General features: G+C 40.3%; 1 protein-coding gene across 2 annotated transcripts in view; it reads right to left on the minus strand.

Moving 5' to 3' along the window:
* The window catches only part of FSTL4 (follistatin like 4), a 314392-nt gene that overhangs the window by 226057 nt on the left and 62405 nt on the right, over positions 1 to 25930 (minus strand). For both annotated transcript variants that reach the window (XM_053991316.1, XM_053991315.1), the window contains exon 2: positions 18050 to 18169. In XM_053991316.1, coding sequence (XP_053847291.1) covers positions 18050 to 18090 — 41 coding nt within the window. In that variant the 5' untranslated portion in view covers positions 18091 to 18169. The remainder of the gene's footprint in view (positions 1 to 18049; positions 18170 to 25930) is intronic.

A 25930-nucleotide genomic window follows, 5' to 3' on the forward strand; every position in this document is an offset into this window, starting at 1 on the left:
GTCAACTTTGATGGAGGCAATCAGCAGAAATATAAATTTATTGTATTTAATGCTATAGAATTTTGACATATAAACAATACTTTCTCCAGCACAGGAGTTTAGAAGTCCTGTTCTAGCTAAAAATAGAAAATCTTGGATGCTTCACGGGCCCTTAATAGGTGACGAAGTTCATGGCCATCACCTTGAAGCCTCCAGTTGAAATTTAGACTGATTGTGACTAAAAGTAATTTCTGTCTGACAGTTCATGTGAAGAGAGTCACTTAATTTCACAACAAATATGTGGCCAACAGCCTAAAAATTAGTATCACAATTTAACAAATCCATTGGCAGTTCCAGGAGCACCATGGATAGAAGGAAATCAATCCTGCCTGTCCGGGGCTGAGTGAAGTCAAGGTGGGGCAGGGAAAAAAATCAGAAGGAAGTCTATTTCTTCTGTGGAAGAGCTCACAACTTTAATTGCTTGAGCCTCTCCATAGGAGTAAAATTTACCTATTTCCACAGACAAAGCTGCTGGCTGGCTAACCTACAATTTTTGTTCCCCAGAGCTGACTTATCTAGTGTGCAAACAAAAAAAAAAAAAAAAGGAAAATGAGCATTTTATGTCATGGCCATTTGGGAAGGAGGTGATTTTCTTCAGATAATAACATGGCTTTTTCTGTCTTAGGAGGACAATGCTAGCAAATGCCAAGACCAAGGTTCAGTTGCATGGCTCAGTTAAGTCCCAAAATTAGGTGGGATGAGCCAAGCCACACTGCCTGAGATTGCTCTTCTGCAACTGCTGAATGACAAAGACTTTCCAACATAGCTTCTATTGCCTAATTCAATATAGATTCTTCTATTCAAATAAAACTGAAGAAGCTACAAAGCAAAGACATAAGCCTGTATTTATCCAAATTTTAAATTTTTTTTGCTCATATCTGAGAAAAGTTCACTGCCTTTCCTGGAGTAATTGATGTGTTTGTAAAAAAGGAATTTAAAGGATTCAGAAAGCATGTTCATAAAATGTGGATTTCAGCTCTTCCTAAATAAATGTGCCAGGCAAAATGTTTGCATATCTATTCAGGAACCTGAAATGCAAAGCAGCTTCTCTGTCCAATCACAGCTAAAAGTATTAATATCATTTAGTAGTAATAATCAGCTATTAAATAATATTTAAGAAGTAGTCATTGCCTGGGAAGAGAAAGCTATTGTGAATTAAGGCTACTGGCAAAGGATGCCTTCAGCTTTATTGTTCTAGCTAATTCTCATGGTGGCACTGCTTCATGCTGTTGTACTATACATACAGAATATGGGAGTAAATCCAATGAAGTCACACTTGAAAACCCTTACTTTACTGCTGGGGTTATTGCAGATCACATATTACAAAGAGTCCAACAGAATAACTATTCATGGACACACACAAAAAAAAGAGCTAATCTTGATAAATCAAAGTAAATTATTACCGTGGCATGAGATTTAATATGCGTGTATTTATCTATCTATACACATTCATATATAATAAGGATGTATGGACTGATTTTTACAACAAACTGTTAAGATAGTTCTATGTTAAGGAGAAATTGTATATAATTGATGATGGAATTATTTATTTTGACTTGGGGAAGCTTTAAATTATGGACTTTTCATATTTGATTTTTTACACCAGAGTATGGTCAATATTTTACTCCCTGTGCAGGTCTCACTGTTTCTTGGTCAGCTCAGTTTTTTTTGTTGTTGCACGGGACAAGTCCTGTCCTTTGGTGAGCAAAGCAGGATTGATTTCAGTCAGAAGTAATGCGTGTGTGCACCCAAGAACTGGCTTTTGTTCTGTATGAAGCAACCACTCTCGCTGGTTTATGCCCCACATTTTCAAAAAAGCAATAATAGCATTGCATTGTCTAAATCAGGAATGTGTAAATTATCCCAAAATTTGAGATGCAGGAGAGCAGAAGAACACCTTTGTCAGGTCAAGAAATGTGATTATTTCCTTGGCTACCAGCAGCTCTTAATTGCCATAATAGGCTCTTATTCAGGAAGTAGTTAGGTTTGCACAGAAGAATGAATAGGTACTTTATGAGAAAACCATTAACTACAGAGAAAAGTTCTCAAAGTAGAACTGAAATATAGAGCAAAATACAGGCAGCTGCTTAGCATTTCCAGGAATAGTACACAGTCATCCCTGTCTTCCATAGGGAAAACACAAAAATCTCGTTAAAATCTCTTAATTACTGTAATATTTCTTATTACCAACTCATCGTAAATAAAAGTATTAGATCTCCAGTCCTCATCTTGTGGTTCCTATTGATTTTTACTACAAAACTTTCAGACAATCAACACCATGTTATGTAAAAATAAGCCACCTCTGCTTGTGGACTCTCTGCTGGTTCCCAGTTTGTTAGTACTAGAAAGCTATTCCACCAAGGATGTGGGGAAACAGTGGATGTCTGCAACTGTGACACTGAAAAGAATAATAGCTGACCTTCATAATAAATAATGTAAAACATGAGCTCACTTGGCCTAGCCTAGATAAAGATTAATTTTGAATCTTTCATTCCCAGAATGAAAGTGTTCTAACTTTAGGTAACATGCTTTTTAAAAAATGTTTTATAGTATTAAAGGTACTTCAAAACAAATATTGCAACCAAAGCACACGACTCCTGCAGCTGTTAGTATCTGGAAGGCTTCATGAAAGGACCAGTCAGTTATGGTAGTGCTTTGTGGTGTGATTTAAACCCGAGCTAGAAAGCTACAGATTCTAATGGTAGGGACAGCAGCTGCCTGAGGACAATGGCTCTGGTGTTCAGCCCTGGAAGCTTAGAGAAGAAGCTAAGTTTGGTTTTAGTGGGTTGTTTGTGTAGAAATGCTCACTGGATCACCAATGTTTTTCAAGAAAATAGTGCTCTGAGATCACAGAATCATAGAATGGAAGGGTCCTTATAGATCATCTAGTTCCAACCCAGATGATTTTGAACAGTAAAAACATATTAAGCTGTTCAGGGAATCAGAATATTTGAAAACTGCTTTCAATCCTTCCTTTAAAAAATATTACAAATCTACTTGTTGATGTGAGATTATTGAAAAACATGATTATACTCCTAAACTCAAGCCAAGGTTGCCTTGTCTTTTCAAATTTTGAGCTCATCAGAGCATAGAGCATCTACTGTTCTGAACTTATATGGTTCCTGGAAGAATGCAGCCCAGTTTTTGACAGTTACCTGAGTTTTACCATAATAACAACAGCAGCAGTGGGAGTTCAGTCTTTGAGGGTGGAGGTTGCAGTGAATGTTTCTCATCTATTTGCTTGTTGGGAAGGACCACTGCAGACAACATCAGTGTCTAATGCTCACACAACTGTAAGTTTAAACTTTACAGTATCTCTGCACTAAATTTCACAAGTGCCACAAAGTGGCTTTCAAGATAGGTTAAAAGAAGAGCAATTTCCCTCATTGTGAAACAAAAGCACTAAAGCACCTTGTGATTGTAATACAGAGAAAGATGGTACTGAGTGATGCATCTGTCTCCAGGTCTTGAAAGGAAATACAATGTTCTTTGGCTTACCTAGTGCTCACTTGAGGCATTCAATCTAAACAGTAATTTCAGAGTTTTACAGACGACAATACAAAATACTGTGCAATGATAGACAAGAGCTTTTGATGACAAAGAGCAAACAGACAGGGAATCCTTTCAGGCTCACAATATAGATAAAAGGACATTTTTGTATTTCCAAATGATACTCAAGGCTCAGGTGTTGCAGACAATACAAAAATAATGTAATATTGCTTCTCTCCAATGCACTTTTACTTCTGGAGTTAGTTCACCTATATTGATTCACTGATGGTCCTTATTCTCTATCTGTTTCACACACCCCCTTTTTAAGAGGTCAGTGCACAATATAAAGATAATACTGAACCTAGGAGGAAAAAAGTAAGGTTATTTGTGAGACTAGAGTTGAAATTGCCTCCTTGCTCCATTTAGTTCTTTAAGAACATAAAACAGAAAATTCCTTCATGCCTTGTTTCCATTGTCTGTCATATTTGATGACTTTTTTCCCAGAGCAAATAAAGAACACATACCTGTTACAATGAAGTTCTAATCAAGTATTCTGCGTATTGGTTGTGGAAGAGGAGAAAATTGAAAGGAAAAGAAAAAGAAATAGATATACCTGATCCTCCTATGTAACAGACAACTATTGTTTCCAAGAGTTTTATTTATACACAAGTTTTAATGGCTTCAGTGGAAATTCTTTTGAGGCAAAAATTCAGACCTAAAGCTTAGAAGAAAGTTTATAAACTCAAAGGTGGTTCCTGCAGGCAACACACACTGTTTAGATTAAGTTGTGCCCAATGAGCAGGGCCTCAGTGCTAACTCTAACTCAGTGAGTTAGAGCTGATACAAGCATACTGGCATCACCGGGGCTCTTTACACTGACTTCATGAGCCTTTGGTCAGTCTTTAGCATGTGAGTGGTCTGGGAAACAATAGCCACAGACTGACACTGATTATCCAAATGGAATGTAGAGCACATGACAAAAACTGGCATGTTAATTCTGCTGTTCCTCCAGAATATGAAAAGCAGTAGTGCTAATCCTAGAAGTTGCTCCCTAGGGAGTTTCCTATCTAGCTTCTTAGAACATTAAGTCCTCCATGAACTAATTTTTTGGATCATTCTTTTAAAAATTGCTTTTTTTGTACTTTCTTTATAAAGTAAATTGTAATGGAAAGTGATCAATTGCTCTTAAGTTGAACCTCAGAACTGGACACCCACTTACAACTGGATCAACAGAATGAAATGCAATAGTACACTCTAGTCAATCATAGAGGCCAGAATAGGGAGAGAGATTGCTAAATAAAGGGAAATCAAAAAAGAGAAGTTTGATGTATTTTTTAGCAGTATGTTCATTTTCCAGGTTATACATTGATAAAGGTCACTGGTGACAGTGACTCATTATTGACTGATCAAAGGCCATCAAAGTCAGCAGAAGTCTCCACGGAGCCTCATTCGATCACTGCTGTCAGGTGCAAGCCAGTTATTTCCTTTCATAGACTTTGTCAGTGTGAAATCTGCTTTGACTGGGGTGAGTGTGAAGAGCAGCCCCCAAGACCCATCAGCATCCTCCAGGCCAGGCCCTTGGGTAGAGGGGAAGGTATTTTCAGGAGTATGAAGTAAGAGAAGATCAGTATCAGAAAATAGATCATGTTGGTAGAAAGACTAAGATGCCTTAGGGGCACATAAGTGAGTAAGAAATGAGACAAATATGTACTCAAAGTAAAAATAAATATTTCTTTTTTTAACTAGAGGAAGGTAAACATGGCCCCAGAGCCCAGGGGAGTTGCAGCCATCTGATTTTTACAGAGGCCTTTCATAGTACCATATTACCCTCCTGCTTGTAAAGAACATTTCAGTCCTTCTTCTTTAGCCTTCAGTAGAAAATGTTAAAATCAGACCTGAAATTTGTCTTCAGTTGAGCATAATGTATCTCTGACACTAACTGTGAATTTTGGCCAAATACCTGCATACAGATGATAAACACAAAGAATTGCTCTGTTCCTTCAGCTTTTCCTGACCCTTTCTCCTTTAAATGCCAACATTTTATAGGTTCTTTCCCCTTTTTATTCTTCATAAAACCACTTTCAATCCAGCATAATTTTCCAGGCAAACTGCACACTTGTCAGATCACCTGATTAAGAGCCCCATATTCATTACTATAAAAAACAACATGCTCACTGAATCATTAAAAAGCAGATTGGTCAGTAATAATAATCAGTTTTCTGCTAATAAATACAGCTCAGCATGCCTAATTCTGTGTCCTACTCAAATACCAACAATGAAGAATTTAGCTTTTAAAAAGTACATTACTGAATGTACTATTAGTGCATTGGTCTTTGTAAGGAACATTACTGCTGTCTTTAAAGGGCAGCCAGTTCATGTATTAATTATGTCACTCAAAGAGTGCACTGATTTCTCAAAAATCTCTTCATGCATAAAAGCAATTTGAATATTGTATATGGCTCTACCCTCTCAATCAACTTGAATACAAAGAAAGACCAAAGAAGTACTTGAGTTCAAGAGCTGGCATCAGGAATAGAAGCACAAGTAAATTAATTCAGTGCACTTCTCATCACCACATGTCTGTGGGGTAAACCCCTTCAGGGATACCTGGCAAATCTGGCCAGGAGGAGCAAGCTAGCATGGTCAGAGAACAAGGCTGCAGAGGGATATCATATGACACCAGTATGCATTTTGAGAACTTCATGGAGAAAATGGTGGAGAAAGATTCATAGGGAGAGCTTGGATGTCACCATGGGATTCAGCAGCAGCAGAGTTACATCAGTGAGTTAATTTCCAATTGCATCATTAATACTGAGCAATTCATATGTTAGAGTATTTGTATTGTGCAACAAATCTCCTGCTAAGATTCCATCCATATTCAGACTGTTGTCAGCCTTTAGTTGAATCCTAAATCAAGTCTACACCTGATGTTCTTGCTTAAATAAGAATTTTTGGACAATAATTATTCTTTCTACTGCTTTCAACCTCTGTCTTTTTTTGGAAGACAATTTTATCTTCCAGCCACAATCCTCCCACCCTTATGCAAGGGAAGCTCCAAACCCCATAAAAACCACTCCAAGGACAGAGCTGTATCATCCTCTTCTGCCTTTCTAATAAATTTCTATTTCTACAATAATATTTATAAAGAAATCAATCTATAGGGATTTTCTCAACAGGGATCAAGAGAATTTCACATTCTGAAGCTCAAAAACTTCACTCTGCTAGAGGTTCAACTGAAAATTCCTGGGGTTTGGGAATGCTATCAACAATTATTCTGTGGAACAAGTGTGCTTGGTGAAAATCCTTTGAAGAGGAAAAAGGTCAGGAAATCTGTCATTTTACAAGGATGATCTTAGTAGTACATAAAGGAGTTCTCTAGAATGTGAACTAATATCTATTGAGCAAAACAATAGGAGTACAATCATTGAAATGCCACCAATTTCCTATAATTGCTCATTATTACCATATTGCAGATTATTTCTTCAAAAGAAAAGCTCTCATTTTGATTTGAAAGATTTAGTGTTTTGCTCCCTTCTCAATATAATGGATCTTTGACTCACAGACTAAAGAAATTAAAGGGAGAAGGAAGAAACCAGAGAATGTGGGCACACAGAGAAGAGTATACTGAAACAATGGCTTGGTGTGAGAGCTCTAAAAGATACAGTTGGAAAAATCAATACAAAATTGCATATAGGCTTGGAAACTAAGTAAAAACGCAGAAAAGAAGGAAAAAACCTAACCTCTTACTGCTAAAACACATTGTTGAAAGCAAATTCTTTGATGAGATACTTAATATTTGAAAAAGTGATTTGTTTGTCCCGGCCCAATTCATTAGTTCTGAGCAAGTGCCATAGCTAAGAATATAAATTTCAAGAGTGTTCTTGGTTGGTGATAGGTGCTGCCTAATGGCAGGAAGTTATTTCCTTGCTCAGAAGCTGCTGGTTTCTGTGTGATTTAAAATGCCACCAGAAATAAAGGAATTATCAAGGCTTGGCCTTGATATATGAGCCTATTTAAATCCCTGGGGTAAGACGATGAGGACTACTCTTCCAAAACAACCTGAATGGGATCATTAAGCAGTGCAATAATAGGTTAGAATTCGTTCCTGCAGTTTAAGGATGAAGCTGTAGTGGGTGTGCTGGGAAGAGCTGCTCAATTACAGACAGCTGAACAGAAAGGCTAAATAGGACCTGGGATACAGTGAACATTTCAAGCTGCTGAAAGGCTGCAGGTGGAACTGAGTGTCCACCAAACATTCCTCCCTAATTCATGTCAAATACTTGACATGTGTTGAAAGAATCTGGTTTCTCAAAGGCATCCTTTGGGGAAAGCAATTCCTTCTATGGCTGATAGTCCAAACTTGCATGTCCAAAGCTAGGGATCATGGTCCACAACCATTCTGTACCTCTGAAACCAAAACCACCTAGACCTTTGGGAGCTCATGAAATGAAGGCAATTTTTGTTTGGATGCTCTTTTACTTTGTTTCACAGAGAATCACTGAATTTTCTGAGTTGGAAGGGACCCACAAGGATCATCAAGTCCAAGTCAGGGGTGAGTGACCCAAATTGAACCCACAACTTTGGTGTTATTAGCACCATACTCCAACCAATGGGGCTGATCTCTTACCTACATGGAAAAATAAAGGAGGAGGGTCTTGTTCAATGGGGCTGGAAAGACAAACACCACACCACAGAACTCCACTGTTTCCTGCAAGAGCTGCTCCTTACAGGGTGAATGGACACTGAAGAGGCAGAGTGATAACATTGCTCTTGGAAATACACTGGGCACTAATGCTGAGCTGCTCTGGAGCACTTGAAAACTGACATAAATTATTTAACCCTAGACAAAGAAGAGAAAAAATGTTCTAAGGCTATCTGGTCTCTAACTGCTTTGATACAACATTTTGCCATTTATTTTGTACATTCCTTGAGATTTCTGGTAAAATCCCCAGCACAAACCATGGTAAACTCTACTCTGTCTTAAATCATCAGAACTCTGGTGGTTTTCTTACAACAGCATCTCCTTGGATTTGGTTCTGTGAGGTTGACATTAATTGATCCTTTGTCATTAACAAGCCTCACTGTACCAATACTGAAATTCAGAGTCCCCATCTTGCAAACATACACATGGATTTGTTAGCTCATCATATGCACTGTATTGATATGCTGCCCAGGTAAGAAGAGGTAAGAAAGTAGATAAGGTTATAAAGATTTTTCTTTAATGTAAACAAACATATCAAACATTATAAGAGAAGAATCCAAAGGAAGGGGTAGGAGAACCACAGCTGGCTGCCTGAATGCAATAGGTGTTGGGTCAAATTACTGCTCTCCTCTGAGGGATCTGTCTGATCTCAGAGGTGATTCCCTCTGCTTTCTCACTGGGTAGCTGAAACCTTTTAATAAAAGCATGATAAATAACCACCAGTAAATACTGTTCTTTTGCTTTTTGTTCTTGTTTGAGATTCAACTGATAAAGTTCACAGACAATTGTCCAAGGCCTGGTGAAGAACTCTCTCTCCAGCCCGACTAAAGACAGTGGAGAACTTTTGATGGTCTTCAACCATCTCTTTTATTTTGTCCCCTAATACATGGCACCCACTGAATACTTTTTAAGAGATACCTTTTCTGATAGGTCTTCCCCTTCTTGAACAATTGCTATATAATAAACTATTTTATCGGTTTTGCTTACATACTGTATTTCTAGAAACAAAACAATAAATGGCTGTAAAACCAATAAAATGTACCAGGCTAGTGGTTTATTACAAACAAGCCAATACCATACACTGCAGCATATTTTTCAGCTCAATGCACCAGGATTCTTATTGTCCAGGTGAGTGTTCCTGGCTGTAAATTGCAGCACTATAGCTCTTTTCCAGCGCACTCTAAACCTTCTTTAGGTTGATGTGCCTTAAAACACTCCTAGTCCTTGGACAAATTTATGGGGAGATTAAAGCCTAGTAGTCTTATGCCAAGGTGTTTTTAAGTTTGCCAGCCACCCTGGAAGCAATTTGGGGTGCTACACAAGGAGCACAGACTGCACAGTTCAGCTGGATGGCATCCCTCAGCATCCCTTGAAACACAGCCCTGGGCTGCCTCCAGCGAGCTGGAGTGGGCAGCAATAACAGTCAGGGAATCATAGGGTCCTGGAATGGTTTGGGTTGGAAGGGACCTTAATCCTTGTCTTCTTCCACCCTCTACCATGGACAGAGACACCTTCTACTGTCCCAGGTTGCTCCAGCCCCATCCAGCCTGGCCTTGAACACTTCCAGGGATGGGGCAGCCACAGCTTGGGGGGGGGGGGGGGGGGGGGGGGGGAAACCTGTGCCAGTGCCTCACAAACCTCACAGGGAAGAATTTCTTCCTAGTATGTAATCTTTATCTACCCTCCCTCAGCTTGAATCCATTACCCTTTGTTTTGATCCAGCCAATGGACTATTTACTAACTTTGAGTGGTGGTTCCCAAAGCCAGAACTCTGTATATCCTTCCAGCAATGCTCATACTTACTGCAGCTTTGAGTAAGACTAATACTGAATAAAAATGCTTCAGTAAGACTCTTCAGCATGTTTCCTCTAACTTTTACTGTTCATTTTCTTCAGTCATCACTCACTGTCCCAGAAACAAGCTTCTCTGGCAAGGACCTCTTGGAAAGGCTATCCAGCATATCTCAATGCAGTGCTTCTAATGTGAAGTTATATCACACTGTAGGGCCACTGTCCTCCACAGCAGCCAATTTGTCAGAACCAGCTTCTTCACAAGGACGATCACTCACCCAGGGCAGGTGTCCAGGGGCTTGAGACTCAGCTGGATTTGATCCTGCTGGTGTGAGAGCCCACAGTGCAAACCAAAGCATGAGCACACAACTGATACCATGATTTCTTAAGATGCCCTTTTTCTGTGAGCTCAGGGTTTGCATCTGTGAAATCTGTAGAATAATAATATGCACACATTAAACAAAATGTACATCCACTAATTAAATCAATTCACTTTTCCAACTGCTGCATAAAGCAAGTAGCTGTTTTCTGAAGAATTTACACACTATTAATACAGCTGTTAGTTTTGCTGAAGCAATCGCCAGTGATCTGCAGCACATGTGAAGTGGCCATAGATTACTGGAATACATTTCCTTAGCAACTGTTGGAGTAATTTCATGCCCAGGAGAAAGCAGCTTTCCTAATACACCTCAATCTTAGCAACACTTGGAGCCATCAAGACTTGCTTGTGACAAGCACAGTGTGACAAGAACACATTTGAAACAATCCTTTCCTAAACTCTGTGGGTCATTTATCATCTTATGATAAAGATCAGATCCTTTTCCTTGTCTGTTTACTGTAAGAGCTGATCATTCCCAAATGAGGAATTCTATTTTTTTTTTTGACAACTGTCACTCAAAATCACCAGTGACTAAAACCAATACTGAGCACAGAAGCCAAAAGTATTTCAAGGCTGGAGATGACTTCTGAGTCCAGATACTAATATTACTTTGGTCAATATTATAATTTTTGCAGGAGGCATAGTTTTCCCTTTGCCACAGGTTGCTTCCCCATGTATAGTTGCTGCTTTCTTAGCATATGGACAACCCAGCCTGTGAAATCCTTGGTCTTCAGTCCCAGCTCCCACAGCATGTTACAAATATACAGATGGATTCTAGAAAATGGGTCACAGGAAGAAAGTTTACTTAAGAGAAAATACTTTCAGTATTAATGTTAGGCAATGATTTTCATGCTCTTTTCTGATTCTCACCTTTCATTTCAGCTTTCTCTTGAAAACAGTTTAAGATCAAATACACTTGATCCTATTATACAGAAATACATGCTAGGCTTGCAAGTGATCTCAGCAGAGTGCAATTAGGAAGACATAAATATGATAATGAAGCCGTTACATCACATTTTTCTAGTTTGATACTGTATGAGCTTACTTTATTTGTCTATTTATAGGCTTTGATGCATACGTTGATGTAAGAAGATGGATTTATTCCTTGCCTTAGCTGATACAGCAGGAATAGCTCCTCTGCCTCTTCTTTGTTCTCATAAGCCATGTTATGGGTAACCTCCACAAATGCCACTCCACCAGTGTGTTCTTAAAGCCAGAAGATTTTTGAGGGAAACCCATTTCAGAGCTAAAGATCCTCCCCAGTATTTACCATTGCCTTTATCTGTGAAGTCAGCCTGACTCCCCTTTGACAAAAAGTGCTGTTGCAGGGTAACATGAAGTTGTGGACTCTCAGACAGCTGAGGACTCTACAGCCTAACATGAGGACCTGAGCTTTGGTAAAATTAATAGCAGAGAACTGACTCAAGCATTGGAACACTTGTGACATTTGCTCTTACTGGAAAAGCCCTGCTCAACTGATGCCTGTGACACTGATGGAAATGCAGCCCTGCACTGGGAAGATCCTTCCCCACAGCTCTTTACAAAACTTCAAGTAAAGTGCACACAGTTCTGCAAAGGAGGAGAGAAATCCTCAAGGGCAGAAATGTCACTGAAGTGAACTTAAATCACATGAGTGATAACTCCACTGGGAGAACAGCAGACATCAGTCATCTCTGTGCTTGCTTAATATCCTCTGTTTCAGAATATTTCTGCTGTCAGTAATTTTGCTCATCTGCTGGGCAGACAGGACGATGAACAGAATTGCTCTTTGCAGACTAAAGCTATGGACCACTGCAAACAGTCTCTAACAAGAGCACTTGCAAAGGACCTGAGACTGATGATTCATCATTTTTCCCACTTTTTATAGATACCTTGTTAAAGGTGCCAGATTAACAACCCTAGAAACTGAACTCCTCCATCCCTCTCAGAGGCATGGCACGCAGAGGCAGATATGCACAGCAGCCTTGACCTTGTCCCTCTCCTCTCACTTATGAGAGAGAGGCTCCATGATCAGCCTCCTTGGATGATGGGCCTTTTTTCCCCATTGGTTATAGCTAATGGAAAACCATGATTTGGGTGCAACAAAGAGGGCTAAACTTTTAGTACACACTTTTATGAAACAGGTAGCAAAGTATGCTGTAAAGGGAGATAATACCACAAATCCCCATTTCAAGACTGCGAAACTGAGGCTGGAAGCAATAAAGCAATTTGTTCAAGATTTAAAAAAGAGTTGAAAAGCCAAAAATAAACCCTAAAGCTCCTGAGCTCAGACCTCTGTTGACAAGGCTGTTTAGATTAGTGTTGATCAAAGACTGGAAGGCTTTCACCTCTTGTCTGCAGTTAAGATTTTTCCCCTTCAGTCTCCTGAAATGTTGTGCCTAAAACCACCTTGGTTCACTGATCTTTGCAGAAGCTCCTCTTGGAGCTCTCCCAGTGTCACCTGCTTCAAATCTACATTAAATACTGTGCTGTTTTTAAATAAGAAAATTGTTTGTAACTCAGCCTTCAGCATAAAGACCATATGTATCCTGCAGTGATTTCAGTGCCAAACTGATCCTTGGGAAGAAGCTTTTCTTTCCCAAACCCCTGGGATTTCTTCCACTTCACCTCTTACATGTGGGGAGAAACTTCAATAAAATCCCAGAACATTTGCTTGATCTTCCTTTAATTTTTCCTCTAATATCTCTGCTATGGTGGTTGGAAAATCTAGTCCTGATTCTAAGTTCACAAATGACAAACTCTGCTTTAGACCTACTTAAAAAACATGACCAAAAAACCCAACCAACCAAAACTATATTTTCCTCCACCTTCACTTTCACCTAAAATGATAAAAAATTAAACCGGGCCAAAGTCACACTACTCAAACACTTACTAAAACCAAGCAGTTGCTCAAGAAATTTCTGAGTGAAACAGCTGTGAAACTTAGACCAGTGTCTCTAAGTGTTGGAAATAACTGGAGTGACCAGTTTTGATGAAAGTCAGGAACTGACACTTAATCTCAATACCTAGCTGAGCACACAACACAACAGTGGTTCAAAGCCTCCCGTCAAGTCCCAGGGTCCTGCATTTGGAAGCTCATCTGCCTCAGGCTGCCAGGTCGTAACAACCTGATAAATTCCTGTTAGAAACAGAAGAAAAAAATCCAACACACTCCTGAATTAATATTGATTTTATGTCAATTGCTTTACATTCCCACTTATGCAGACTGCAGGTCATTGATGGAGAGGATCCTCAGAAAGCAAAATTAAAATGAACTGTCATCCAGCAGCAGTGAAAACAAAAGTTTTCCTAATAGACAATAATGATTTAGAAGACTTCAGTGTCTCTAGCTACTCCACAGTGTGGTAGAAACACAACTCTTCTTTGCTTTCTTTCAGCAGCTCATAAATCTATCAGGGGATACACTTAACTTGAAGATCAAACAATCAGCAGATACTGGTAAACATTGAAGCTTCTTCAAAGTTCATGATAAAAAAAAGAGCCAGGAGTAGCTTTTTTCCTAGCAGGATCTGATGATTGAAGTATAATGATAGATCTTCAGATTAGGCAGCTCTCATAACCTTTTGAGCCCTATTTTTCTAATATACTGTTATTAGTTGACAATTGTTCTCAGAGTACATCTTCTCTCACACACACCAGCACAAACCACATCAAAGCCAGGTGTAAGCCAGGAGAGCATCAAACCTAATGCACCAGGAGTGCATTCAGCAATGCCTTTGTGTATCCAGAGTAGCTGGATATATCTGGTGAAGTTGCTTCACAGTCTGCCCAGAAAAAACTAATTTTACAACAGAGTAGTCTTAGGTCTTTTTATTTTATAGATGCAATTCTCATTATGTTTGTGTTCTTTGTCCTATCTTTGGGTCCTCTGCTCTTCTCATCCTGTATTCCTCTTCCATTTTTCATTTTTTCCTGCCTTTCAATTTTCTCTTAGGTTTGTCTCTGGATTCCCTTTACACAGCAAAGAGTGAGGTTGCTTGTCTTTCTGAGCTGAGATGCGATCTCTGCTTTGGTAATAAGGAGGCCAAAGTAATCTGATTTATTTCAAAATCCTCCAAACAGATTTAACTGCATTTAACTTTCTGGTTCTTTTCTCTACACCTGAATTCCTTATTTTGTCCCTCCCCTCAAGCTAATAGGGGAATAACAAGAAGGCATTTTCAGCATTTAAGTTATACATGAGAGGTTCCTGACAAGCAGTGTCCAGCTGCCCATGTCTCCCTGAACCACAGCCTGCACTCATCTTTCAAAGTCCCTTTGACTAGCAGAGCTCAGTTGCTGCTTTCTAAGCACCAGCCCATACCATTAGAAATCTGACTGTACTTTCATGGGGGACACATAGCAGAACATGAGTAAATGTCTGGCTAAATGAGGCAAGGCATTTGGAAGTGGTTAACCTGTCCAACTTTGATAGAATGATTGATGTTAAAATTCAGAGCACTGGTATTTGAGAAAACATCCTGTGTGTACAGAGGATAAAAGCATCTGAGGTCCCTCAGTCAATCCTTTTGAGAAATAAGTCCCTTGACTTTTCCAAATCTGGATTTAAAAGTCAAATCCAAATTTCAATGCAGCTGAAAGTCCAGACACCTGCCTCCTGTGTTTGAGGAGGAGAAAAGATGGGCTGGCCATCATGTTTAAAACCTTCTCCTTTGCCCTCATTAATGTTTTATTAATAGCTCATGTCACATGAAAGCAGATTTTTATTTGTGCATGGCATTAAATGCTGATCAATATTAATGTTTGATTTATATTTCTGAGAAAGGGACAGCAAGAGGGAGCAAGACTGAGACTGGAAACCGGAATTACATGAACTTCAATGGAGCTGTTAAACCAGCGAGGCTGGTGAAACAATCACTTGGACAAGGAGCTGGCTAGCAAAGGTCTGGGCTGTGACAGCACCTGGTCACAGCTCACTCAGGGCTGCAGCAGGGGGAACTGTGAGTTGGCATGAATCTTTGCATGATCTTAAAACACACTGGGCAGTGAGGCAGGATTTTGTGCCTTTGACTCAGAGGACTACAGCCACAAGAAGAGGCCAGGAAACACCATCCTGCTGCAGCAGCACAGGGGAGGCCAGTGGAGGAGGGACAAGGAAACAGATTGGCTGTCTGTGGTCTAAAGAGGTGCAGGTTGTGCCCAAAGATAATAATGGAGATAGTTTGGAAAAGCAAAGGAAATTAGTGACGTTTGTGACACTGTGAAATTTGAAGGTGATAGTTGAAAGGAGGAGAGACGCTGCACAGCACTAAAAACCACTCCAATTTGAAAAATAAATGAAAGACAGGTTAGAGGGATATTATGTTTTTAATTGCTTGATATTCATAGAATCACAAATGGTTTGGATTGCAAGGGACCTTAAATCTCATCTAGTTCCAAACCCCCTACCATGGGCAGGGACACCTTCCACTAGACCAGGTTGCTCAAAGCCCCATTATAATAGAACCTGCATTTCAGCACAGCAGGGGAACAAAGGAGCAAGAGCCTTGTCCCAGCCTCTGCAATGAAAACACAATCTGAGAGGAGGATACATCCAGAGAATTTATGCTCCAAAGTTATTCTTGATTTGCTCCTTTTTTTTTCTAGTAGCAGTAGCCAAATGAAGAGGTGTTCATACAAACAATGCCTGTGGAAAGTGCCTATAGATGTCTCTAATTGTGGGCAAAATCAGGGGTTGCACCATGCCTTGTGCTTGATCAGATCAGATCAAAGGAAAATGAAAAAACAAGAGTGGGAGGTAAGGAATGCTCCGCAAGGCATTAGCAGTCAGATTCTGCTGCTTGGTTTGCCTACAGCATTTTGCAGACTTGGTCTGGGAGGTTCACTAGGTCAGACTGATGCCTTGATGCCCTTTTAGCTCTGCAATATCCTTGAACAGTCCCCAGGAGCCAGCTTCCAGATGCCCACTAAAGACAATGGGCACAGTAATATTAAAAACTCTCTAAGCTGATGGATCTACCCAACTGACAGCAGACTGGCAACACCTGACAGATGATTAGAGCTAAACTGTCTTGCTAAATGCAAATATGCCTATGCAGAAATGGAAAATTACCATAAAATCTTTAGGACTGCAGGAAACCTCAAAGCTAATTTGCGTGTTCAACTAAAACTTCAATGTCCCTGTTAGCAATGTCACACTGCTATGTTAGTTATCCTTCTAATTAGAGCATGGACAGAGGCACAGGAGAGAAAGCAGCTCAGATAACAAAATTACACAGGTTAGAAAGCTGGTGTCTAGTTAATCCAGGAGAATTTTGATTTAGACTCTCCCTTTACTAGGCAAATCTTTCCTGTCACAGGAGATGACTCATCTACTCTCTAGTAGCTTCTTTTTTGGGTACTTAACAGTCAGAGCCAGAGTGGGTATGATCATTTCTGCTCCGTAACTACAACTGCAGCTACACTGTTCTCACTTTCAGATACCAAAGTTCAAGTGTAAAACATGCTGTTCTCCATGTAGATGTTAACAAAGGGTACATAGCCATTAGCAGAACTTAAATCCTAAAATTGGTGGAAATAGGTTACTGTGTGTTAGCTGCTTTCTTCACAAGTCTCTTTAATGCAGCAAACCACTTCAGTTTCAAGGGAAAATCTGTGAGTCATTTCAGAATAATTTAAAGCTAGGCCAAATCTAACCTTTCCTTCCTGATGAAAAAAAATACTTTTGTCTCAGAGAAGCCTGCTTTTCTCATTTTTTCAGGAGAGGGATGAAGAAAATATTTGAAAAAAGAGACTCTTTGGAGAGAAATTCAGGTAGAGTTCTTTGTAGGCTGCATGTCAGCAATTAGACCCAAGTGTCAGTGCAGGAATTACTAACTGCTGGTAAAGCTGTCCCTCACTCAGCACGGTTCAGTGCACTACTCAGTCCTCAGCACTTCAGTAAGTGTTGAGATAGCCACAGAATGCATGTCTTAAGTAAATGCTTCAGCAAATTTGCTCTTCAAAACCATGGATATTCAGGACTGCTTCCTAAGGTTGTGGAAATTACTGCTTAGTTGGCTGGAACTGCTCTAGTTTGTACAAGTTGAGATCAAGCCCCAAATCTCCAGGCTCATGTGATGGAGTCCCTGAAGCTCATCATCCCTGGCAAAGAATGGCTTTATTAATGACCACACAGCAAAGGCATTTTAAAAAGATCCTTACTGCTCTTTAAAGTTGAGACTCTCTGAAGGTAAAGCTATTGAAACAACTTTCTGAATCATTATGTTAGGCCAGTAATTGCCAGTACGACTCTTCCCATTTTACCTCCAGGAAAAGCATTGGCCATCTAAGCACAGAGCAATCCCAGGTGCTTCCCTGCCAGGGCCAGTGCCAGCCTTGGGGCAATCCCAGTAAACACAATATTGGTAGGATTATCTAAAACAGTGATTTTCTGTCCCTCTGTGTCCTCTTTGTGCTGCCCTAGAGTGTGGGAGCTCTGAGAATCTCTGAACAGAAATAAACACTGTGTCCCAAAAGCATTCCCTCTGCTAGCAGGCTCAGAGCTGACCATTAATAGTAGCAAAGGCTCTACATTTGCATTTTCAATTCCTCACTCAGCTCAGTAATTTCAGCTCATCACATAATCCCTTATGCTCATTATGTCTGCAGTGTGAGAGGAAAAAAATTAGCACAAAATAGCTACTTTATAATAATCTGAGAGCTGCTCACCTGACAAGCTGCAGTGGTGGGGAGCATTGTTGGAGCTTCATATTCAAACTAGGAAGTATTAAATATTTTACAAGCTGTTTGCTTGCTGTTCATGTCAAAGCAGGAGGGTCTGGGCTAACCCTTGGAGAGAAGAAAAGGGAGAATAAATAGATCATCAGCTGCTGCAGAAAATGTCCTGCCAGTGATCGTGGATTTATGAATTCATACGGAGGCACATCTCCACACAGAGCTGAATTGTCTAGTCATTTTAAAGATAAATATTGCAGATGGGTGAATAATTCACTTGTACAAATGTTCACTGAAAACAAATTAACTGGCTTGTGTGTACAGGTAATATGAAATTGTAATAGTTATTTCACTGAATGTTTGAGAAGGCAGTTTCTAGAATTCATCCAGCCTGTCTCAGCAAGTACCCAAGCTACCAAAATCTTCAAAAACAGCTTTAGGGTCTTGTCCAATGTTAACTTCCAGGTTCCAGAGGGGATGTTAATTAGATTAGCACAGTGTGCATACTGAATACTGCAGCTAGGACAGCTGGCAGTGATCTTTCCAGAAGTAAACACAGCGCTGTATTTCACACAGAAATGTCAGCACCAACACCTATTTAAAGTCAGATTGGAATAGGGGGGATTTTAAAATACAGGCATGAGGGGTGTTTCCAGCTTGCCTAGGAATTGCTCACACTGTGCCTCCACCACCAAGAGGAAGATGCTGTGCTGAATCCATAGGCATTTATCACCCACCAGATTAAGTCTATAAAAAGGGGATTATGGGCAGTCCATTTGCAGCACAACAGAGACATAAAACTATAATAAGTTACTGAGATAATGAAGCAGCAGGACATAAAAACTGCACACAAAGACAGCCTGTGCTCTCAGAACCAACAATTCACTTAGAAGCACACCTTCCCTGCGAGCCTCTTCATAACCACCCATGCTGTTTCCTCTATCTCATTCAGGAGTATTCCCAGAGGTTGAAAGTGAAAAGTACAATTATCTGCTAGGCTGGCTGGGTGTTTTCACTCTAAAATCCTTTTGCCTTCCTCACAGCAGTGCAGTCCCAGTCCTTGTTTAGGATAGAGGGACCGAGCACAGCTTCCCAAACACAACCTCAGCAGAGCTTTGAGCCTGTTGATTTTACTTACGGCCTTAGGGGACACAGACCTACATAAATCTACAAATAATAATTTGTTCCTCTTACTTCAGCTCAAAAATGCAGAAAAACACACCAAGGAAGGAGAGCCTTACCCAAAATATTGCTTGATCAAAAAGATCAATTTGATCAAAAGAAAATAGGTCATATCACTGAAAAATCCTGCCTCCTAAAGGAAGTCTCATCCATCTGCTTCCAAACAATATCACCAGTCATTAGCTGGGCTGTACTAGAAAAGTTCCATCTTATTTTTCCAGCTTCCTTTTCTATTTCTTTCCTCTTGCTCTTTGAATTTGACTTTGCCATGATCTGAGGAGGAAAGCCCTTAATCAAATGTAACCTTTGCAAAAGGAATATTTCTGAGGCAGACCTGTGTAAATACACAATATCTCAATTACCCTCCAATAGCTGTAGCATTCTTGGTTTGAAATGTTGCCTCTGATGGCCTCCACCATGCTATCCATCACAGTGACCATTGGAAGGCCCACAGTACACTAATAACAGGAAAGACATTTCGGGAGCACAGCCAAGCTGCCCGTGATATACACCAATTGCTGAATGGAAATATTTTATTTTCACAGCAGCCAATGTATGAGACACAGCTACAGGGATTTAAATATGATACTCAGGCTCATTAGTAAAGCAAGCACAGATAACAAGGATTTACTGAATGTTACTGTCTGACTTGGCCAGCTTTCCCAAAGGGATCATTAAGATGCTAAGGAAGTTTTTGGTCTGTATTTTTTGGGAATTTAGTCTGCTTTCAGGAGTTCCTGCGTGTTCAGCAGAAAAACTTTCAGATATTTGAGTTTTGCTTGTTCAAACTCAGACAAGTAGCATTTTTATGTAAAAGATCTTTAAAAAGTTGGCCTGTGAGCACTTTGCACCTCCTACAGCCAGCCTGGTGCTGTCCATAGGTGGGAGCAGCCCCAGGGCACAGAATGGGGACCACAGCTTCAGGCAAAGAAAACATTGCTTCTGCTGAGCACAGGGGTCACCCAAAAAGCAGCTGCTGCCAAAAGACACATGGCCAGCAAACAGTTCTGCATACCTTCCTTACAGAAATCAAAATCCCCTGTTGTGCCACACGCTGCTGACCATCCCCGCATCGCTCCCTGCTCTGCTGCACTGGTTCACACCTGGGGGATTTTTTACATGAACATACACCCTGAAGGTGGCATCACCTGGATTTTGATAACTAACCAGCAAGATACAAGATGCACTTGGGGTAAAACTTCCATTTCTTTTCCAAGCACATAGGCACAGATTTTCTCTATTTCTGTAAGTCCAGAATTACTGAGATTTGCAAGGTCCTTTTGAACTACATTTTTATCCTGACCCTTCCTACCCTAAGTTAGTGTAATGTTCAAATTACAAGGCACATAAAAGTCACTTCTGATACTTCATTAATGAGTCTGCAGCATACAGAAGGTCCAAATTTTATTCCCCTCAAGTTCTGAACAGGTGATGAGTGGTTTTATGTGCTTGAACTGCAATGTGCTCCTCATTGCCTTTAATCTGCCTTTGCAGCTCTGTTCAGGAAAGGTTGATCTTAGAGAAGTGTTTACTTCAGCTTAATTCATTAATGTTTATGAAGTGCTGTCAAAATACAAAGTGTTGTGTGTTTAGTGAGGGTGACTTTAACATTATTATGGCTTCAACTAATACATAAATAATCATGGGACAAAGTGGAGTGGAATAACTGACATTGTGGCTCTCTATTGCCTTTACTTAGAGCTCATTTTTGTCCTTTGATTATGCTACAGAACTTTGTCTGTTTACAAGTGAAGCATGATGCACCCTGGTTCTATATATCTTCTTCAGTCTGCCTAAAAATTAACAGGTTTTCAGTGGTTTTAAGGTCAATACCAAGTCCTTTTGAACACAGGAGTTTAATTCATGGCTTAGACAGCAAAGTTTGCATGGAAAGCTATGAGCTTTTATTAAATCAATGAATACATGTAAAGAACAAAAATGCTTTTGGGCACACAAGCTCTTCTTTAGGTCAGAAACTCTGCATTGTGCAGAGCCCCAGAGCACAGCTTCAGCTGCATCACTATTGCATTTGTACTGGGTAAACCTTGAACAGAAACCATTTTATTTCTGAAAAGTGGCCATTTTCTCCTAGAATGATATTTAAAAGAGAGCAGATTTCTTTATCCCTCTGCTAGGTCAGCAAGGGCACATCTTCATGGTACCATGGAAGGCAGTACAGCGGTGTCAGAAATAGCATTCACCCAAGGTGGCAAGGGCAGCTCAACACCACACAAACACCAGCCTGGTCCTGAATGACACACCTCTGTCAGTGCTGAGGTGGTAAAGCCAGTGGTGGTAAAGCTGGTAAAGCCAGCCTAGCTTTTTATTTGGTTCTCCTGCTCACAATTATAGAATGATCTTGTCCTTTTAGGACAGACATGTCCTAAATTTGATAGTGAGTATGGATGGGGCAATATCAGCAAGCTTTGATTTGGATCAGTGGCACAGCCTGGTGTGGGATGGAGCACATGTCCATGCAGACACTGCTGTGGTCCTACCTGCTGGATCAAAAAGTGTCACCCCCTCATGACATACATCCTCATTTTGGGGTTTCTCCCATCACTGCAAACCCTTGAAGATGCACCAATCATTTGTTCATTGGCTACAGGGATCATCAGTAATTTGCACTCCTTTTAAGTTCCATTTCAAACTAAATGGATCTTCTATTGGAGTCACTTGGGGAAAAATCAGTTTTCTGCCTAAGCAAGACTTCACATCAATCAGGTTAATAGGAGTGTTAGAACATTTCCTAATTATAACTACAAACATTTGCAGGCTTCCTAGTGATGAGCACTCATCCCATCCCATTGTGTTAAATCACCTCGGGGCTGCCTGATGAGGAAGCACAAAGCCAGCAGGATGGCAGCAGCCCTCAGCCTGCAGGTGCATCATTAGCAGCAACTAACACGGGGTTCTGGTCCTCAGGCAGACAAAGTACAGACCTAACATGGGTGGGCAGAGGTGGTGCCCCTGGTCAGATTCACATGGATGTCACTCCCATACAAAGTTCTTTCCTTGTTCCATTTAACATCCTGACACCAGTCCCAGGGCAGCCCCTTGTCGTGCTTCTCCAGCCTCGGGCTATGGGAGTGAGCTCACAGTGAGAGCAAGGGAGAGAGGTCAGCCTAGAAAAGAAGAGCACCCGCTAGCTTCAAGGCCAGCAAGGAAACAGCACAGAATCTCAAGTCTATAAACTAAAAAAAAAAATAAATAAAATTTATATCAAAGGCACTTGAAAGTGATATGATTGATCTGAGTCATTAAGTACCAACCAAACATTCAAGTGAGTGAAAAAAACCCCATAGCAGTCTCATAAAACTGCACTCACAGTAAAAACACCGGCAAACATACCCCAGCACTCTCCCAGTGTCCACACAGGAAGGTCTTCAATAGGAAGAAATACAATTACTTCACTCTCCAGGTTTATTTCAGAATTTGCTTAACCTAACAGAGAAGTGGCACTGCCCATTTACAGATATCACTGCCCTGCCCAGCTGCATCTATCCGAAAAATTCCATTGTCAGTTATTTCCTGTGCTTGGCAAGAATTTTTGAATCCAAAGTGCATAAGCACCATGCTTTTAAGGTATATAAGATATATATATTCTCATGTCTTTCTGTAGGATTTGCCCACTTCTTTCTCATTAATACAAACGGAGATAAGTGATTAAAATTAATGGACCAGTTTCAAACTGCTCCATATCCATTAATCTCATAATAGTCAAAAGCATCTTGAAAAATACCTATACTGCAGATCTTGAGTTGGGATTTTTAAAGTGCTATTAATAGTACATACTTATCAAAAAGTACCTAGCTAGCACAGGCACTCGCACCTTCTTAAATTTTAATAACTTCAATAACGTAGTTTCAATTTAGCTTTCAGGGCATTGGAAGAGCCTCTCTTGTTGGAGCCCTTGCCTGAGGCTTTGCACTGGGGAGGAGTTGGCCGAGCATCAACATCAAAGATGTGCAACCAGCTTAGTAATGTGCTCCATGTTTGAATAAAGTCCCCAAAGAAGCTCACTTGGATTTTTTTCCTCAAAGAAAAAAATTACAATTTCTTTGCAAAGAGCATGCCATGCTGTAGACACTGGCTTGTTTAAGATTGTCCTGGTGTTAATCATCAAATTTTAGTTTAGTTTGGAAGGATCCTTAAAGCTTATCTCCTTCCACCTCCTGCCATGGGCAGGGACACCTTCCACTAGACAAGCTTACTCCAAGTCATATTGAATTTGTCCTTGAACACTTCCAGGGATGGGGCAGCCATAGCTTCTCTCAGCAACCTGTGCCAGGGCCTCCCCACCCTCACAGTCAAGATTTCTTCCTAAAATCTAATCTAACCATGCCCTCTGGCAGTGGGAAGCCCCTTTTCCTGTCACTCCAGGCCCTTGCCTAAAGCCCCTCTCCTGCTCTCCCACAGCCCCTTCAGGTACTGGGAGGGGCTCTGAGGTCTTCCTGGAGCTTTCCCTTCCCCAGGCTAAGCAACCCCAACTCACAGTGCTTGTGCACATGCCTCAGGATCCTGGATTCAGCCACCACCTCTGGGTGAAGGACACCCCTTACCTATGTTGATCTTGCACTGAGCCAGCTGGGCCAGCAAACTGCTCTGCTGGCTACCAGAATAAGTGGGCAGGGGCAGCTCTTTAGGCACAGGGGCTGCTTGGGTTCAGCTGATGAAAGTCCTGGGTGATGCATCCACCCTGGTGATGGCACTACCTGGGCTTTTGTGCTCTGAGCACAGCTCACAGGAAGGTGGAATTTCAGAAACAGCTTAGCATTGACCTAACCATGCTTCCACAGGATTAAATTCATTTTCATTACAGGGACCAGCACTGACAATGCTGAAACAGCCGACTCCAGGTGTTTGGAGACACCAGAACAGACTTTAGTGCAAGTATTTATGGAAATTTGTTTGCCAAACCTGACTCCTGCATGTCCAATAAATATTACATTTGGGGTCTAATCACTTGCTGCCTGCTTCTGTCCTCCTGCAGGGTCAGCCCAGGTTCTTACAATTGCAAATCCCACAGTAGGGGAAGGGTGAAATCTCTCTTGCCTTCCTTTGTTTGTTGGGGTTTGAGGATTTAGATTTTTGGGGGGACTTTTGGTGGGGTTTTTTTTTAACTGAGATGCAACTATGCAAGACAAAAATGCAGATTTGCAAAATCTGTTCACAGAGGCTGTGAATGTATTCTTGAAAGAAATAATACATCAGAAAATATGGGACAGGTTCTTGAACTGCTTCCAAGCAGGATGGGAAAAGTCATCACCCAAAGCAAGATAACTGAAAACCTCCATCCACCTCAGTTATTTCCTTAAACTCCTCCCTAAATCAAAGCATTTGTTTCCCACATTTACTCATGGAGATACTTGAATTGAAAGTAGCACCTTTAATTCCCAAGATACTCTCTATTGCTTAGTCCTCAATTAAAAATCAGCCTGACTTGCCTCAGAAATTGTTTGGTTGTATCAGGAAAATTATGATGTCAGAAGCAGATAGGAAATAAACAGGAAGAGCAGACAAATTCTTTAAGAAACAGGGATTCTGTTTTCATGCAAATTCTGTTTAATGAGAAAAGTTGAGATCTGAACAGAAAACACTGTATGTGAAGAGCTGCTCCAAATGTAATTGCTTCTTTAAGTATTCTTTTCCCTTCTCTCTTGCAGTATTTCCCACTGACTTTAATAAAGTGCTGCGTAATCACCTGAGCTTTGGAAGCATTTGAGCAAAAACCAGAAGTTACTGGGAGAAGAAAAAAGTTTTTCATTGCTGGCAGGTGTTTCTAAGAGCTTTTACAAAGTTTTATTTGGTAGTTTTTCAAGCTGACTCACATTCATATATAATACAGATATCTGATGCTGTTTTTAGTAGTTTTATACCTGTGAATGTGCACATGCAAGGGGGATTGCAAAAACACAAAATCACATTTTCAGATAAGAAAAACTTCTGAATATTTGAAAGGAAATTGCATTGGTATTATCTTTAAACAACTGAGTCCTCCCCACTTTACTGTTTTCTCAGACATACCAAAATAATAACCTGAGACATTAATTGGGAGGGCACTGGAAATCGTCATATACCTTTTGGTCTTTGGAAACTGAGAATTAAATTACTGTAATTGGCAGCTTATTAACAGGAAAATTATGCTAAACAACTTCATGTTGCTGTCAGGAATTACATTTGGTAAGCTGTGAAGATGAGGCCCTTGGTGCAACATTTGCATTTTCTCATTTAGAAAGAACAATGATAATAGATGAGTGAAGCATATACAAATTATACACCAAAGAACATTTGCATGGCTGTAAAAAGGCTATCTTGATACTGGAGTGATTAAGCCTGTTATTCATTAAGAGACAGGAGTAAGGGGGAAGTAGGGAACATATTAACTTATTTAGAGGCATCTATAAAGTGAACTTCAGTCCAAAACATATTAATTTCAAGCAGACCTAGATTGTAATAGCATCTGATTATAATGCATTTATTAGTTTTGTTTGGAAGGGTCTATAAGGGTTTTTTTTTTTTTTTCCTTTTATTAAATGGGGTCTGAAGATGTAATTGTGGCAACCTCTCTTGTTACCCATGTCTTTATTTTGGCTGCTACCTCCCCAGACCCTTTGCCTGTTTATTCACTGTTTCTCTGGGAAAGCAGTGAGCCCTGTGCAACATGTCATGGACATGAGCCAAGCAGCCTAT

The sequence above is a fragment of the Vidua macroura genome, chromosome 15, assembly GCF_024509145.1.
Source record: "Vidua macroura isolate BioBank_ID:100142 chromosome 15, ASM2450914v1, whole genome shotgun sequence".
In the NCBI taxonomy this organism is placed as follows: domain Eukaryota; kingdom Metazoa; phylum Chordata; class Aves; order Passeriformes; family Viduidae; genus Vidua; species Vidua macroura.